General features: G+C 50.9%; 1 protein-coding gene across 1 annotated transcript in view; it reads left to right on the top strand.

The window, feature by feature from the left end:
- Window positions 1–18,841, top strand: part of ABCA4 (ATP binding cassette subfamily A member 4) — a 154,472-nt gene that overhangs the window by 92,271 nt on the left and 43,360 nt on the right. The window contains exons 18-23 of the mRNA XM_069967712.1: window positions 6,549–6,632; window positions 9,037–9,093; window positions 9,338–9,508; window positions 10,362–10,539; window positions 11,655–11,786; window positions 17,614–17,753. Coding sequence (XP_069823813.1) covers window positions 6,549–6,632; window positions 9,037–9,093; window positions 9,338–9,508; window positions 10,362–10,539; window positions 11,655–11,786; window positions 17,614–17,753 — 762 coding nt within the window. The remainder of the gene's footprint in view (window positions 1–6,548; window positions 6,633–9,036; window positions 9,094–9,337; window positions 9,509–10,361; window positions 10,540–11,654; window positions 11,787–17,613; window positions 17,754–18,841) is intronic.

Raw genomic sequence — 18,841 nt, 5'->3', positions numbered from 1 at the left:
CTGCAGTCACATCTATCATCCGGCAGTCACATCTATCACCCGGCAGTCACATCTATCACCCGGCAGTCACATCTATCACCCGGCAGTAACATCTATCACCCGTCAGTAACATCTATCACCCGTCAGTCACATCTATCACCCGGCAGTCACATCTATCACCCGGCAGTAACATCTATCACCCGGCAGTCACATCTATCACCCGGCAGTCACATCTATCACCCGGCAGTCACATCTATCACCCGGCAGTCACATCTATCACCCGGCAGTCACATCTATCACCCGGCAGTAACATCTATCACCCGGCAGTCACATCTATCACTCGGCAGTCACATCTATCACCCGTCAGTCACATCTATCACCCGGCAGTCACATCTATCACCCGTCAGTCACATCTATCACCCGTCAGTCACAACTATCACGCGGCAGTCACATCTATCACCCGGCAGTCACATCTATCACCCGGCAGTCACATCTATCACCCGGCAGACACATCTATCACCCGGCAGTCACATCTATCACCCGGCAGTAACATCTATCACCCGTCAGTCACATCTATCACCCGTCAGTAACATCTATCACCCGTCAGTAACATCTATCACCCGTCAGTCACATCTATCATCCGGCAGTAACATCTATCACCCGTCAGTAACATCTATCACCCGGCAGTAACATCTATCACCCGGCAGTAACATCCATCACCCGGCAGTAACATCCATCATCCGGCAGTCACATCTATCACCCGGCAGTAACATCTATCACCCGGCAGTAACATCTATCACCCGTCAGTCACATCTATCACCCGGCAGTCACATCTATCACCCGGCAGTAACATCTATCACCCGTCAGTCACATCTATCACCCGTCAGTCACATCTATCACCCGGCAGTAACATCCATCACCCGGCAGTAACATCCATCATCCGGCAGTCACATCTATCACCCGTCAGTCACATCTATCACCCGTCAGTCATATCTATCACCCGCCAGTCACATCTATCACCCGCCAGTCACATCTATCACCCGGCAGTCACATCTATCACCCGGCAGTAACATCTATCACCCGGCAGTAACATCTATCACCCGGCAGTCACATCTATCACCCGGCAGTCACATCTATCACCCGGCAGTAACATCTATCACCCGGCAGTAACATCTATCACCGGGCAGTCACATCTATCACCCGGCAGTCACATCTATAACCCGTCAGTCACATCTATCACCCGTCAGTCACATCTATCACCCGTCAGTCACATCTATCACCCGTCAGTCACATCTATCACCCGTCAGTCACATCTATCACCAGTCAGTCACAACTATCACGCGGCAGTCACATCTATCACCCGGCAGTCACATCTATCACGCGGCAGTAACATCTATCACCCGGCAGTCACATCTATCACCCGGCAGTCACATCTATCACCCGGCAGTAACATCTATCACCCGTCAGTCACATCTATCACCCGTCAGTCACATCTATCACCAGTCAGTCACAACTATCACGCGGCAGTCACATCTATCACCCGGCAGTCACATCTATCACGCGGCAGTAACATCTATCACGCGGCAGTCACAACTATCACCCGTCAGTCACATCTATCACCCGTCAGTCACATCTATCACCCGGCAGTCACAACTATCACGCGGCAGTAACATCTATCACGCGGCAGTAACATCTATCACCCGTCAGAAGGGGAAGAATTTTTCAAGCAATGTTTATTTTTTTAAGTATTCCCGATAACTCTTCATATTTCTCCATGTGCAATTCCTACAGTTCCCTGCCCAAACCTCCTGACCCTCCCGACCTCTCAGCGTATACTGCACCCCCTGACCCTCCCGACCTCTCAGCGTATACTGCACCCCCTGACCCTCCCGACCTCTCAGTGTATACGGCACCCCCTGACTCCCCCGACCTCTCAGCGTATACTGCACCCCCTAACCCTCCCGACCCCTCAGCATATACTGCACCCCCTGACCCTCCCGACCTCTCAGTGTATACTGCACCCCCTGACCCTCCCGACCTCTCAGCGTATACTGCACCCCCTGACCCTCCCGACCTCTCAGCGTATACTGCACCCCCTGACTCTCCCGACCTCTCAGCATATACTGCACCCCCTGACTCTCCCGACCTCTCAGCATATACTGCACCCCCTGACCCTCCCGACCTCTCAGCATATACTGCACCCCCTGACCCTCCCGACCTCTCAGCATATACTGCACCCCCTTACCCTCCCGACCTCTCAGCATATACTGCACCCCCTGACCCTTCCGACCTCTCAGCGTATACTGCACCCCCTGACTCTCCCGACCTCTCAGCATATACTGCACCCCCTGACCCTCCCGACCTCTCAGCATATACTGCACCCCCTGACCCTCCCAACCTCTCAGCATATACTGCACCCCCTGACCCTCCCGACCTCTCAGCATATACTGCACCCCCTGACCCTCCCCACCTCTCAGTGTATACTGCACCCCCTGACTCCCCTGACCTCTCAGCATATACTGCACGCCCTGACCCTCCCGACCTCTCAGCGTATACTGCACCCCCTAACCCTCCCGACCTCTTCGCGTATACTGCACCCCCTGACCCTTCCGACCTCTCAGCTTATACTGCACCCCCTGACCCTCCCGACCTCTCAGCGTATACTGCACCCCCTGACCCTCCCGACCTCTCAGCATATACTGCACCCCCTGACCCTCCCGACCTCTCAGCATATACTGCACCCCCTGACTCCCCCGACCTCTCAGCGTATTCTGCACCCCCTGACCCTTCCGACCTCTCAGCGTATTCTGCACCCCCTAACCCTCCCAATCTCCCAGCTATTACTACACCCCCTGACCCTTCGACCTCTCAGCATATACTGCAGCCCCTGACTCCCCCGACCTCTCAGCATATACTGCACCCCCTGACTCCCCCGACCTCTCAGCATATACTGCACCCCCTAACCCTCCCAACCTCTCAGCATATACTGCACCCCCTGACCCTCCCGACCTCTCAGCGTATACTGCACCCACTGACCCTTCCGACCTCTCAGCATATACTGCACCCCCTGACCCTCCCCACCTCTCAGCATATACTGCACCCCCTGACCCTCCTGACCTCTCAGCGTATACTGCACCCCCTGACCCTCCCGACCTCTCAGCATATACCGCACCCCCTGACCCTTCCGACCTTTCAGCGTATACCGCACCCCCTGACCCTCCCGACCTCTCAGTGTATACTGCACCCCCTAACCCTCCCGACCGCTCAGCATATACTGCACCCCCTGACCCTCCCGACCTCTCAGCATATACTACACCCCCTGACCCTCCCGACCTCTCAGGGTATACTGCACCCCCTGACCCTCCCGACCTCTCAGCATATACTGCACCCCCTGACCCTTCCGACCTCTCAGCGTATACTGCACCCCCTGACTCCCGCAACCTCTCAGCATATACTGCACCCCCTGACCCTCCCGATCTCTCAGCATATACTGCACCCCCTGACCCTCCCGACCTCTCAGCGTATACTGCACCCACTGACCCTTCCGACCTCTCAGCGTATACTGCACCCCCTGACCCTCCCCACCTCTCAGCATATACTGCACCCCCTGACCCTCCCGACCTCTCAGCGTATACTGCACCCCCTGACCCTCCTGACCTCTCAGCGTATACTGCACCCCCTGACCCTCCCGACCTCTCAGCATATACCGCACCCCCTGACCCTTCCGACCTTTCAGCGTATACTGCACCCCCTGACCCTCCCGACCTCTCAGTGTATACTGCACCCCCTAACCCTCCCGACCGCTCAGCATATACTGCACCCCCTGACCCTCCCGACCTCTCAGCATATACTGCACCCTTTAACCCTCCCGACCTCTCAGCATATACTACACCCCCTGACCCTCCCGCCCTCTCAGCGTATACTGACCCTCCCGACCTTTTAGGGTATACTGCACCCCCTGACCCTCCCGACCTCTCAGCATATACTGCACCCCCTGACCCTCCCGACCTCTCAGCATATACTGCACCCCCTTACCCTCCCGACCTCTCAGCATACACTGCACCCCCTGACTCCCCCGACCTCTCAGCATATACTGCACCCCCTGACCCTCCCGACCTCTCCGCATATACCACACCCCCTGACTCCCTCGACCTCTCAGTGTATACTGCACCCCCTGACCCTTCCGACCTCCCTGTCTCCTGGTAGCCTCCAGCGTCTGGACAATACGGCCCCCGCCACGTGTCCTGGTGTACAGTCCTGTCTCCTGGTAGCTCCTCCTGCAAGTGACAATGAGTGTCAGTCAGTGCTGCAGGTGACAGTGTCAGTCAGTGCTGCAGGTGACAGTGTCAGTCAGTGCTGCAGGTGACAGTGTCAGTCAGTGCTGCAGGTGACTGTGAGTGTCAGTCGGTGCTGCAGGTGACAGTGAGTGTCAGTCGGTGCTGCAGGTGACATTGAGTGTCAGTCGGTGCTGCAGGTGACATTGAGTGTCAGTCAGTGCTGCAGGTGACATTGAGTGTCAGTCAGTGCTGCAGATGACAGTGTCAGTCAGTGCTGCAGGTGACAGTGAGTGTCAGTCAGTGCTGCTTCCTGAGTGGACAGTCTGATGTCACAGAAGTGTTAAATTCTGTTGTTCCCTTTATATTTTTGAGCAGTGTACTATGTATAATCGTCTGTGCTGTATACTACTTATCGGGTAGTCAGTGACCGGGCAATCGATTGTTAATAGTCCGACATTTATTTCCATCTTCGCTGGATAATCAGGAATCTCAACAAGAAAAACAAATAACTACAAAGAAAACCATCGGAATCCAAGATGTCACCGAGCTGTGATACTAAAGGGCTCTCATAGGGGAGGGAGAAACGCTAGATGGACCCCTCGCATTCTGTGGGACAGTGGGGTCTGTAGGGGACAGAGATCATTCCTCTCTCACTATTTAAAGGGGCACTCCAACAACAACAGCAAGAAAAATTCTATAAAATTAAGTGGTACCAGAAAGTGCCAGAGATTTGTAAGTTCAGTTCTATTAAAAAAAATTACAAGTCTTCAAGCACTTATCAGCTGCTGTATGTCCTGCAGGAAGTGTTTTATTCTCTCCAGTCTGACACAGTGCTCTCTGCTGCCACCTCTGTCCATGTCAGGAACTGTCCAGAGCAGCAACAAATCCCAATAGAAAACCTCTCCTGCTGTGGACAGTTCCTGACATGGACAGAGGTGGCAGCAGAGAGAATACACCACTTCCTGCAGGACATACAGCAGCTGATAAGTACTGGATGACTGGAGATTTCTTTCTAATAGAAGTGAATTACAAATCTTTGGCACTCACTTGTACCAGTTTTGATAGAATTTTTTGTTTTTCTTCAGTGCCCCTTTAATACACCTGAACACACAGCTGAGGTGCTCCTGTATGATGTATGATGGTCTATAAGAGGTTGGTTCCATGGATCTTATAGGACCTCATTTTCCTGTATTTCCGCAGTGTATATATGTATGTTGACACCCGCCTTGTATATAATGTGGACACCCGCCATGTATATATATATATATATATATATATATGTGTGTGTATGTGTATACCTGCCATGTATATATGTATGTTGACACCGGCCGTGTATATATATATATGTATATATATATATATATATATATATATATATATATTGACACCCACCGTGTATATATGTATGTTGACACCCGCCTTGTATATAATGTGGACACCCGCCATGTATATATATATATATATATATATATATGTGTGTGCATGTGTATACCTGCCATGTATATATGTATGTGGACACCCGCCGTATATATATGTATGTGGACACCCGCCGTGTATATATGTATGTGGACACCCGCCATGTATATATGTATGTGGACACCCGCCATGTATATATGTATGTGGACACCCGCCATGTATATATGTATGTGGACACCCGCCGTATATATATGTATGTGGACACCCGCCATGTATATATGTATGTGGACACCCGCCGTATATAAATGTATGTGGACACCCGCCGTATATAAATGTATGTGGACACCCGCCATGTATATATGTATGTGGACACCCGCCATGTATATAATGTGGACACCCGCCATGTATATATGTATGTGGACACCCGCCGTATATAAATGTTATGTGGACACCCGCCGTATATAAATGTATGTGGACACCCGCCGTATATAAATGTATGTGGACACCCGCCATGTATATATGTATGTGGACACCCGCCATGTATATAATGTGGACACCCGCCATGTATATATGTATGTGGACACCCGCCGTATATAAATGTTTGTGGACACCCGCCGTATATAAATGTATGTGGACACCCGCCGTATATAAATGTATGTGGACACCCGCCGTATATAAATGTATGTGGACACCCGCCATGTATATATGTATGTGGACACCCGCCGTATATATATATATATGTGGACACCCGCCATGTATATAATGTGGGTGGACACCCGCCGTATATAAATGTATGTGGACACCTGCCGTATATATATATATATGTGGTTACACCCGCCATCTGTCTCACGGCTTCTCATGCTTTGTGTCTTCCAGGAGAGTACGGGATACCCCGGCCGTGGTATTTTGCGCTTTTGCCAACATTCTGGTGCAATTTTGAGAATCCCCTGGAAGTTGATGGTAAGCGGCGTCCTGCGCTGGTCAGACAAAGTCCGCTCATTGTGACCCGGTAACGGGATTACTCCCAGTACAGTCAATGGGAATATTATGGAGGGGCTTTGAACTGGTAATTGGCCTGTAATTATTATGATGGAATTACTGGGAGCTGAGTCACCGGGCGACTTTGATGCTGATGAGAAAGATGAAGTACAATGACACCCGGCTAATTCTGGAGCCGGAACGCAGATAAGCGGCTCTGTAATTGGGAATATCTATAGAGATCAGCAGCCGGATCTGCGGACGCCGCTACAGAGCTGCAGCACAATGGCCTCTGTTCTATGGACTCCTAATCCCGTAAATACCTCCCAGCTGTTTGCTCTGACCCAGCCCCCCCCCCCCTCCCGACCATTAGGCACCCCAATTCCATTCTACCCCCCCCCTCCCGACCATTAGGCACCCCCACCCCATTCCATTCTACCACCACCCCCCCCCCCCCCCCCCCGACCATTAGGCACCCCCACCCCATTCCATTCTACCCCCCTCCCCCCCGACCATTAGGCACCCCCACCCCATACCACTAGACCCTCAGAATTCAGAATTTGTAGCACGACCTGTCACTCACTTTCCTATCTTTGTATCTGTGGGGGTGAATATTCACCTCTTATTTATTGCATGAAGCACGGAGATGTGCGGTCACTTATGTGCTGTGGGGGTCGCAGCGGCACAAAATGGGGGAAAGAAGAGTAAAATCAGGAGGGCAGGGGAGTAGAGTAACCAGGAGACTGGGCCCGCTTGCAGGGTGCTTCTTTATTGTAAGAGCAGTGAGACTATGGACCTCTATATTCTCTACTGTAAAAGCAGTGACACTATGGAGCCCTCTATATTCCCTACTGTAAGAGCAGTGAGACTATGGACCTCTATATTCTCTACTGTAAAAGCAGTGACACTATGGAGCCCTCTATATTCTCTACTGTAAGAGCATTGGCACTATAGAGCTCTCTATATTCTCTACTGTAAGAGCAGTGGCACTATGGAGCCCTCTATATTCTCTACTGTAAGAGCATTGGCACTATGGAGCTCTCTATATTCTGTACTGTAAGAGCAGTGAGACTATGGAGCCCTCTATATTTTCTACTGTAAGAGCAGTGAGACTATGGAACTCTATATTCTCTACTGTAAAAGCAGTGACACTATGGAGCTCTCTATATTCTCTACTGTAAAAGCAGTGACACTATGGAGCCCTCTATATTCTCTACTGTAAGAGCATTGGCACTATGGAGCTCTCTATATTCTCTACTGTAAGAGCATTGGCACTATGGAGCCCTCTATATTCTCTACTGTAAGAACATTGGCACTATGGAGCTCTCTATATTCTCTACTGTAAGAGCAGTGAGACTATTGAGCCCTCTATATTTTCTACTGTAAGAGCAGTGAGACTATGGACCTCTATATTCTCTACTGTAAAAGCAGTGACACTATGGAGCCCTCTATATTCTCTACTGTAAGAGCAGTGACACTATGGAGCTCTCTATAATCTCTACTGTAAGAGCAGTGAGAGTATGAACCTCAATATTCTCTACTGTAAGAGCATTGTCACTATGGAGCTCTCTATATTCTTTACTGTAAGAGCAGTGAGACTATGGAGCTCTCTATATTCTTTACTGTAAGAGCAGTGATACTAAGGAACTCTCTATATTCTCTACTGTAAGAGCATTGGCACTATGGAGCTCTCTATATTCTGTACTGTAAGAGCAGTGAGACTATGGAGCCCTCTATATTTTCTACTGTAAGAGCAGTGAGACTATGGACCTCTATATTCTCTACTGTAAAAGCAGTGACACTATGGAGCTCTCTATATTCTCTACTGTAAAAGCAGTGACACTATGGAGCCCTCTATATTCTCTACTGTAAGAGCATTGGCACTATGGAGCTCTCTATATTCTCTACTGTAAGAGCATTGACACTATGGAGCCCTCTATATTCTCTACTGTAAGAGCAGTGATACTAATGAACTCTCTATATTCTCTACTGTAAGACCATTGGCACTATGGCGCTGACATGATGCTTTGTTGTTGTATAACATGCGGATGTGCAGCCATGACTTTCGGCCCCTTTAAAGAGCCTTGAAGCATGACTGGGGATTATAGGCCAAGCTGGAATCTCCTCCATAAGGAAGAGTAGACATCTGCATGGAGCTCCCTTCCTTCTGGAGGAGAGATATTCTGCATATAAACCTCCATACACCTTTAGGCCCAGGGACCAGTCTCCTCTGAACGACCATCCAGTAGGGGGCACTCTTTGGAGAAGGCCTTTGCTTATCAATGTCTCGTAGATGAGCCGCATGACCACTGTGACTGCATTACTGCCTACAAACCAGTCATCACTTATGCAGTTTTACATTTTTTTCAATGCTTTACAACCCCAGCGGATTCTGTGCAGACGGAGCTCTCAGTCCATGAACATGTGGATGAAAACCAGGACGGTAAGGGCGGCTAGAGAGGTGCGTGGTGGGTTAGGTAGAATGTAGACTAAGACCAGGGTATCAGGGCATGATAGGAGTTGTAGTACTGCAGAGGCGGTGGGAGAAGCCTGGCCTGAGGTTTTCTGCCATCGCTTGTGCGGCTCTTGTCTGCTTCTTGTTCTGGATCAGCAGGATCAGGGACCTTCTCTTGCTGATCGCTGACACCACATGTACCTAATACTGGATATGTCTCCATGATTGACAGAGAAGCCGCCCCCCGCGGAGGTGAAGAAAGAAGCCGCTCCGGTGCCCGATAACAAACTCACCGACAAAGACAGATGCAAACATATAATAAAGAAAGAAAAGGAGAAGGAAGAGAAACAACTGAAGGATCAACAAGAGAAGGAGAGGAAGGACAAGGATCAGCTGACGGATGGTAAAGAGAGGGATCGCAGTGTAGTAGCAGCTCCTCCCCCACTGCCGCCCCAATATTATACTAATACATTTTATTGATTTTGGTTATATTTAAAGAAATGTTGGTGTGGAAGGTGCTCAAGTGTGGGAGTGCTCAGGTGTGGAAGGTGCTCAAGTGTGGGAGTGCTCAGGTGTGGGGGTGCTCAGGTGTGGGGGTGCTCAGGGGTTTAGAGTGCTCGGTGGCGGGGAGTACTCAGGTGTGGGAGATGCTCAGCTGTGGGAGGTGCTCAGGTGTGGGAGTGCTCAGGTGTGGGAGTGCTCAGGGGTTTAGAGTGCTCGGTGGCGGGGAGTACTCAGGTGTGGGAGGTGCTCAGGTGTGGGAGGTGCTCAGGTGTGGGAGGTGCTCAGCTGTGGGAGTGCTCGGTGGCGGGGAGTGCTCAGGTGTGGAAGGTGTTCAGGTGTGGGAATCGCTCAGTGGCAGAGAGTGCTCAGGGGTAGGCAGTGCTCAGGTGTGAGAGTTGATCAGGGGTGGGAGGGTGCTTAGGGGTGGGAGTTACTCATGGGTGAGGAGTGCTCAGTGGTGGGGAGTGCTCAGTGGCGGGGAGTGCTCAGGGGTGGGAGGTGCTCAGGGGTGGGAGGTGCTCAGGGGTGGGGGGCGCTCAGAGGTAGGGAGTGCTGAGGTGTAGGAGGTGCTCAGTGGTGGGAGTGCTCAGGGACGGGGGGCACTTAGTGGCGGGGGGGTGCTCAGGGACGGGAGGTGATCAGAAGTGGAGGGGCTCAATGGCAGGCGGTGCTTAGGGGTGGGGGGCGCTCAGACCTTTGTTTGTATATGAGAATACATATATACATTGCATATTTTATTAATTCCTTTGCAGCCAATCCGTTCTTTGAGCCTGAACCCCCCGGAATGGTCCCCGGAGTTTGCATCCAGGATCTGACTAAAGTCTATCCCAATACCTATAAGCCGGCCGTGGACAGGATGAACCTCACCTTTTATGAAGGGCAGATCACTGCTTTCCTGGGGCACAATGGAGCGGGGAAAACTACAGTCCTGTAAGGGGCTCTCACCATCCATACTGTGCCACCCGCTAGCATCAGCGTGATTTATCACTAATACTGGGGATAGAGGAGTCAGAAAAGGAACAAAGAGTCTGGAGAATAAAAGAAGACTCTAGGCAGAGGGGTCTGGAGGGGGACAGAGGAGTCGAGGGGGACAGAGGAGACTGGAAGGGGACAGAGGAGACTGGAGGGAGGACAGAGGGGACAGAGGAGTCTGGAGGGGGACAGAGGAGTCTGGAGGGGGACAGAGGAGTCTGGAGGGGGACAGAGGAGTCTGGGGGAGGACAGAGGAGTCTGGAGGGGGACAGAGGAGACTGGAGGGGGGACAAAGGAGACTGGAGGAGGACAGAGGAGACTGGAGGGGGACAGAGGAACCTGGAGGGGGGACAGAGGAGTCTGGAGGAGGACAGAGGAGACTGGAGGGAGACAGAGGAGCCTGGAGGGGGACAGAGGAGCCTGGAGGGGGACAGAGGAGCCTGGAGGGAGACAGAGGAGCCTGGAGGGGGACAGAGGAGACTGGAGGGGGACAGAGGAGCCTGGAGGGAGACAGAGGAGCCTGGAGGGGGACAGAGGAGCCTGGAGGGGGACAGAGGAGCCTGGGGGAGGAGGACAGAGGAGACTGGAGGGGGGACAAAGAAGACTGGAGGGAGACAGAGGAGCCTGGAGGGGGACAGAGGAGACTGGAGGGGGACAGAGGAGACTGGAGGGGGACAGAGGAGACTGGAGGGAGACAGAGGAGTCTGGAGGGAGACAGAGGAGACTGGAGGGGGACAGAGGAGACTGGAGGAGGAGGACAAAGGAGACTGGAGGAGGGGACAGAGGAGTCTGGAGGGGGACAGAGGAGACTGGAGGGAGACAGAGGAGTCTGGAGGAGGGGACAGAGGAGTCTGGAGGAGGGGACAGAGGAGCCTGGAGGGAGACAGAGGAGTCTGGAGGGGGACAGGGTCCTTCTGTCCACATAGATGCTTGGCTGATGAGTTTGGGGTGATATAGCTGACAGCCTGTAAATCACTCAGCGACCGCTCTGTTATATATATATATATATATATATTTGCACCTCTGCATTATATATCATTTGCTTATTGCTGATTTCCGTTTCTTCCTCTTAGATCTATAATAACGGGATTATTCCCCCCCACTTTCGGTACGGTGTGGGTCCGTGGCCGAGATATCCAGACTCATATGGACTCCATCAGGCAGAGTCTCGGCATGTGTCCCCAGTACAATATTCTCTTTCATCGGTAAGTGGTAAAAAAAAAGTCTAAATTAGACATAAAGGAATAAGAATCATCCATTACACCTCCCAAATATACAACCGCAAAGAGGAGAAAGAGCACAAGGGTCACAGCGCCCTACTGTCCTGACAAGGTTGGGGAGCAGCTCTTCCTCCTGTCCCAGGATAGGGGTACATGGCAGCTCTTCCTCCTGTCCCAGGATAGGGGTACATGGCAGCTCTTCCTCCTGTCCCAGGATAGGGATACATGGCAGCGGCTCTTCCTCCTGTCCCAGGATAGGGGTACATGGCAGCGGCTCTTCCTTCTGTCCCAGGATAGGGGTACATGGCAGCGGCTCTTCCTCCTGTCCCAGGATGGGGGTACATGGCAGGCAGCTCTTCCTTCTGTCCCAGGATAGAGGTACATGGCAGCGGCTCTTCCTCCTGTCCCAGGATAGGGGTACATGGCAGCTCTTCCTCCTGTCCCAGGATGGGTTTACATGGCAGCGGCTCTTCCTCCTGTCCCTGGATAGGGGTACATGGCAGCTCTTCCTCCAGTCCCAGGATAGGGGTACATGGCAGCTCTTCCTCCTGTCCCTGGATAGGGATACATGGCAGCGGCTCTTCCTCCTGTCCCAGGATAGGGGTACATGGCAGCTCTTCCTCCTGTTCCAGGATAGGGGTACATGGCAGCTCTTCCTCCTGTCCCAGGATAGGGGTACATGGCAGCTCTTCCTCCTGTCCCAGGATAGGGGTACATGGCAGCTCTTCCTCCTGTCCCAGGATAGGGGTACATGACAGGCAGCGCTTCCTCCTCTGCACTCTCCATACTCCGGGCTGCAGACGTTGCAGTATATCATTAGGTCGGATCTCATTCCAGCTAAACCTCAGCAATGTTTTTATATTATGGGAAAAGAAATTTCATAGATTTCTCTCAGCATTTTTACTTTGTTATTTTTACAAAAATATTCCCTGTAAAGTTCTGACCTTCATTCTGGGTGGAGGAGTATGAGACCTACAAGTCAGAGCATACCGTGTATAGATCATGGAAGACACCTACAGGGCAGAGCATACCGTGTATAGATCATAGAGGAGACCTACAGGGCAGAGCATACCGTGTATAGATCATGGAAGACACCTACAGGGCAGAGCATACCGTGTATAGATCATAGGGGATACCTACAGGGCAGGGCATGCCTTGTATAGATCATAGAGGAGACCTACAGGTCAGAGCATACCGTGTATAGATCATAGAGGAGACCTACAGGTCAGAGCATACCGTGTATAGATCATGGAAGACACCTACAGGGCAGAGCATACCGTGTATAGATCGAAAAGGACACCTACAGGGCAGAGCATACCGTGTATAGATCATAGAGGAGACCTACAGGGCAGAGCATACCGTGTATAGATCATAGAGGACACCTACAGGGCAGAGCATACCGTGTATAGATCATAGATGACACCTACAGGGCAGAGCATACCGTGTATAGATCATAGGAGATACCTACAGGTCAGAGCATACCGTGTATAGATCATAGAGGAGACCTACAGGGCAGGGCATGCCGTGTATAGATCATAGAGGAGACCTACAGGGCAGGGCATACCGTGTATATATCATAGAGGAGACCTACAGGGCAGAGCATACCGTGTATAGATCATAGAGGAGACCTACAGGGCAGAGCATACCGTGTATAGATCATAGAGGAGACCTACAGGGCAGAGCATACCGTGTATAGATCATAGAGGAGACCTACAGGTCAGAGCATACCGTGTATAGATCATAGAGGAGACCTACAGGGCAGGGCATGCCGTGTATAGATCATAGAGGAGACCTACAGGGCAGGGCATACCGTGTATAGATCATAGAGGAGACCTAGAAGGCAGGGCATGCCGTGTATAGATCATAGGGGATACCTACAGGGCAGAACATACCGTGTATAGATCATAGAGGACACCTACAGGGCAGAGCATACCGTGTATAGATCATAGAGGACACCATACTGTAGATGATGTTAAAGCTGGCGGCGGCTCTGTATAAGTGTCTCTGGCCGCTGTTCAGACACAACACTCGACCTTTCCCGCTCGCTTTGCTCATTGTGGTTTTCTCTAGAAGTGTAAAAACTGCAAATAACGTCCTGAGAAACTAATCGGAGACGGGAGCGGGAGGCGCCGGCCGCGGCCAGGAATAATAGAATGTGAGGAGTAGTGATGTTATAGAGTCCTGAGCCCGGAGCTGATAGACGGCCGGCCACGTCCCTGCGATGGGATCCTGCATGGATGAGGAGCGCTGCTGGGGAGGAAGCAAACAATCAAGTGTGGACAGGGCCCAGCAGAGCTCGTCTATACAAAGAAAACACTAAAAGAGTCACTGCACCTTTAAGGCTATAACCGTGCAATAACAAGAGGCAGCGCTGTCCTATAGTGACCCTGCATCCTGGTGCGCCTCGCTCTAAGACCGCGTTCACACCACATGTGCAGTAAGGAAAACCCCCTTTCTCTTGTATGATGGAGGGAAAAAACTTTTTTTGCACTTTTTAGGTAGTTACATTGTTGTGGTTGTGTGGCTGCGGTAACCTGGGGGTACAAGGGGTTATGTGCAGGAGGACCTGGGGGTACAAGGGGTTATGTGCAGGAGGACCTGGGGGTACAAGGGGTTATGTGCAGGAGGACCTGGGGGTACAAGGGGTTATGTGCAGGAGGACCTGGGGGTACAAGGGGTTATGTGCAGGAGGACCTAGGGGTACAAGGGGTTATGTGCAGGAGGACCTGGGGGTACAAGGGGTTATGTGCAGGAGGACCTGGGGGTACAAGGGGTTATGTGCAGGAGGACCTGGGGGTACAAGGGGTTATGTGCAGGAGGACCTGGGGGTACAAGGGGTTATGTGCAGGAGGACCTGGGGGTACAAGGGGTTATGTGCAGAAGGACCTGGGGGTACAAGGGGTTATGTGCAGGAGGACCTGGGGGTACAAGGGGTTATGTGCAGGAGGACCTGGGGGTACAAGGGGTTATGTGCAGGAGGACCTGGGGGTACAAGGGGTTATGTGCAGGAGGACCTGGGGGTACAAGGGGTTATGTGCAGGAGGACCTGGGGGTACAAGGGGTTATGTGCAGGAGGACCTGGGGTACAAGGGGTTATGTGCAGGAGGACCTGGGGGTACAAGGGGTTATGTGCAGGAGGACCTGGGGGTACAAGGGGTTATGTGCAGGAGGAACTGGGGGTACAAGGGGTTATGTGCAGGAGGACCTGGGGGTACAAGGGGTTATGTGCAGGAGGACCTGGGGGTACAAGGGGTTATGTGCAGGAGGACCTGGGGGTACAAGGTGTTATGTGCAGGAGGACCTGGGGGTACAAGGGGTTATGTGCAGGAGGACCTGGGGGTACAAGGGGTTATGTGCAGGAGGACCTGGGGGTACAAGGGGTTATGTGCAGGAGGACCTGGGGGTACAAGGGGTTATGTGCAGGAGGACCTGGGGGTACAAGGGGTTATGTGCAGGAGGACCTGGGGGTACAAGGGGTTATGTGCAGGAGGACCTGGGGGTACAAGGGGTTATGTGCAGGAGGACCTGGGGGTACAAGGGGTTATGTGCAGGAGGACCTGGGGTACAAGGGGTTATGTGCAGGAGGACCTGGGGGTACAAGGGGTTATGTGCAGGAGGACCTGGGGGTACAAGGGGTTATGTGCAGGAGGACCTGGGGGTACAAGGGGTTATGTGCAGGAGGACCGTGCTGCGGCACCTGTCACCGGGTTAGCTCTGCCGAGGTACCAACACGCTCCTGTTATAGTGTTACTAGTAGTGTGCGGTGTGATAGTAGGTAACTGAAGCACAGAGTCAGGGATAGCTACAGAACAGAGACATTTACTGCTATAGGCTCTTAAAGGCACAGTACAGTAGAATAGTCTCTTAAAGGCACAGTACAGGAGAATATAAAGGCTTTGTTCACAAGGTGCGTTTTAGCTTGAGAATTGCTCTGTCAATGTTTTGAATACTAGAAATACTGCAATAGCAGCTAGACTGGGGGTTTAGAGGTAGTTTTCGGCTGGTGACCTTGGAAAGTCTTTTAGGTGGGTGACATTAGTTAGACTTAACTAGTGACAAGGTGGACTACCTATGGGGGACCTGTATAATATGCTCAGCACATGGTCCTAAAAATCTTGGCATAGTTGCCACAACTAGAAGACTTTGAAAAGAAAACCTGTACAGTGAGGAGAAATCCTTTAAGCTGTGATGAGTACACCAGCACATCCAGTAGTACAGGCCGCAGACGAAGCCCTGGGAGAAGATGACCTTTCAACATTAGCTGACAGATCCAGCAAAATGCAACAGGGCACGTCGGCGAGAAGCACTTCTCCAACCACTGTCTAGGAATGTTTGCCGACTTGTTCTCTCATAAACGGCAATACCACCACAGGCAGCTTCAGCAGGCCACAGTCGGTGAGATCAGGACCTCTTGAATCTGTAACTTCAGCATGAGAGAAGTACAGCAGCTCTGGACCAGGCTCTGGGCGGCACGTCCCTGTGTAGCACACCCTCCGAAAACGACTGGACACCACTCACAGGAATAAGGAACACTAGGCAGAGATAACCCAAGTTCTACGCCACCCTCCTGTCTTATACTACAGGGCTGATCACCCATTGGTGGAGGAGACTTGAGATACCGTGACTTGGGATTGGACAGTTAGGTGAGAAGTTAGCGAGTCGGACCCTGATAGGCCAGGCAATTTATAAATGACTCTAATTTAGATACTTTGTTGAGCGACCTCTACAGTGATTGGTCGACCTAGGGATGACCTGATAGACCCCATCTCAAGCAGGTGACAGGAAAATATCGGCAGTAAGTCACACACAACCCATTACATACTACTTATACAGTGACATCTACAGGCCAAATGCAGTAATACACCCTTCATCCTCAGATGACCCCTAAAGCCACCTGACATATATACACATACAGCAGCAGTGGACAATGGGGTTCTGGGACACTGCATGGCCATGTAGAGGTTAATGAAGCACTTGGTTTTCATGGTGCTTTATGAACAAGAAAGGGGTTACACTAAAGAAGTGAGGGGGGGGGGATGCCACAGCAGCAATGGGGACACACAGCAATAGATACACCCAGAACATTATAGGTGATCTGAGACCAGAGGGAAGCCTTGATTTGCCTTTGAGGAACAGTGTGGATGATCTGCAGCAGGCAGACTGGCTCCACCCTTCTCAGGCTGTCCGTCTCTCCTCTGCGTATAGTACATAGCCTCACTTCCTATGTTCTTTCCTGACTTATCTGTTACCAGAATTCTCCTAACAACAGGCAGTGAACAGCAGATTGCACAGAAGGGAGACACTTAGTTTTTAGAGGGTTTTTTTCTGGGTTAAAGATTTTTTAGTAAATGAAGTGATAAATAAATACATTAGGACTCACATAGGTGATCACACTGGGGGAAGCTGGCCGACAGGACAAGGACTGTTTAATCCCTCATTTGTGCCCTGAGGTTTAGAGGTTTTACTGCCGCTCGTGGTGATTTTTAGTTAACCATTCTGGTGGGACCCATCCTCCCTACAAACTGCTGTGATTTTTACCATTTTATGTTTCATCCGGCTCTCCCAGACTTTCTGAATGAGCTCACAATTATAGAATTATGTTCCTACTTGACAGTGAATGCATGCCCCCGATATCGCCCCCCATCTGTCCACCAATGGTCACATAATGTTACCAAGATTGCACGGCCATTGGGGCACACACTGGGGTACGGTTTTGACTGTTGGCGTTCTTCGTCATGTGGGAACGAGGCCTTATGGTAAAGAAAACATTAGGCGATGATGGATGTCAGCTGCACGTCTCTTCCCTCCGCAGCCTAACCGTGGAAGAACACATCCTGTTTTACGCTCAACTCAAAGGTAAATCAAGGAACCAAGCGGAGAAGGAACTGGAGGTGATGCTGGAGGACGTCGGGATCCCTCACAAGAGGAACGAGGAGGCTCAGAACCTGTCAGGTCCGTATTCCTTACAGCAAATATCTGGAAGACGTCATGTTTCACCTCTGCTCTGCCCACCCCCCCTTTCATGATCAGTGAGGGTCCCGACATTTGGACTCCATTGTTTATCACTGATGTTAAAGGGGTTCTCCAGCAATTCTAGTGGCCAAAATAGGCTGAGAAAGTAAAAAAAAGCAATACTCACCCGGGCCCCGCTGCCCGCCACTGCCTGATCTCCTCTGCTCACAAGTTGGTGCCAGCTCAGCCAATCACAGCTCAGCCAATCACAGCCCAAGCTTGGCGGGCAGCGGGGAACGGCACATGAGAGCAGGGGTAGGATCAGGCAGGCAAGTATGGCTTTTTTTAAGGGGAACTATCAGCAGGTTAGGGGAGGAGGAAGGTATCTCTCTTATAGTGTGTCTCTTATAGCGTGTCTCTTATAGGACGTCTCTTATAGTATGTCTCTTATAGTGTGTCTCTTATAGTACGTCTCTTATAGTACGTCTCTTATAGTGTGTCTCTTATAGTGTGTCTCTTATAGTACGTCTCTTATAGTGTGTCCCTTATAGTGTGTCTCTTATAGTGTGTCTCTTATAGTGTGTCTCTTATAGTGTGTCTCTTATAGTGTGTCTCTTATAGGATGTCTCTTATAGTGTGTCTCTTATAGTGTGTCTCTTATAGTATGTCTCTTATAGGATGTCTCTTATAGTGTGTCTTATAGTGTGTCCCTTATAGTGTGTCTCTTATAGTATGTCTCTTATAGTATGTCTCTTATAGGATGTCTCTTATAGGATGTCTCTTATAGGGTGTCTCTTATAGGATGTCTCTTATAGTGTGTCTTATAGTGTGTCTCTTATAGTGTGTCTCTTATAGCGTGTCTCTTATAGTGTGTCTCTTATAGTGTGTCTTATAGTATGTCTCTTATAGTGTGTCTCTTATAGTGTGTCTCTTATAGGGTGTCTCTTATAGTGTGTCTCTTATAGTGTGTCTCTTATAGTGTGTCTCTTATAGGGTGTCTCTTATAGCGTGTCTCTTATAGCGTGTCTCTTATAGCGTGTCTCTTATAGGATGTCTCTTATAGTGTGTCTCTTATAGCGTGTCTCTTA

The sequence above is a fragment of the Dendropsophus ebraccatus genome, chromosome 4, assembly GCF_027789765.1.
Source record: "Dendropsophus ebraccatus isolate aDenEbr1 chromosome 4, aDenEbr1.pat, whole genome shotgun sequence".
Taxonomy (NCBI): domain Eukaryota; kingdom Metazoa; phylum Chordata; class Amphibia; order Anura; family Hylidae; genus Dendropsophus; species Dendropsophus ebraccatus.
Note: the sequence above shows the minus strand (reverse complement) of the source record. Positions and strands in the feature narration are given on the sequence as shown.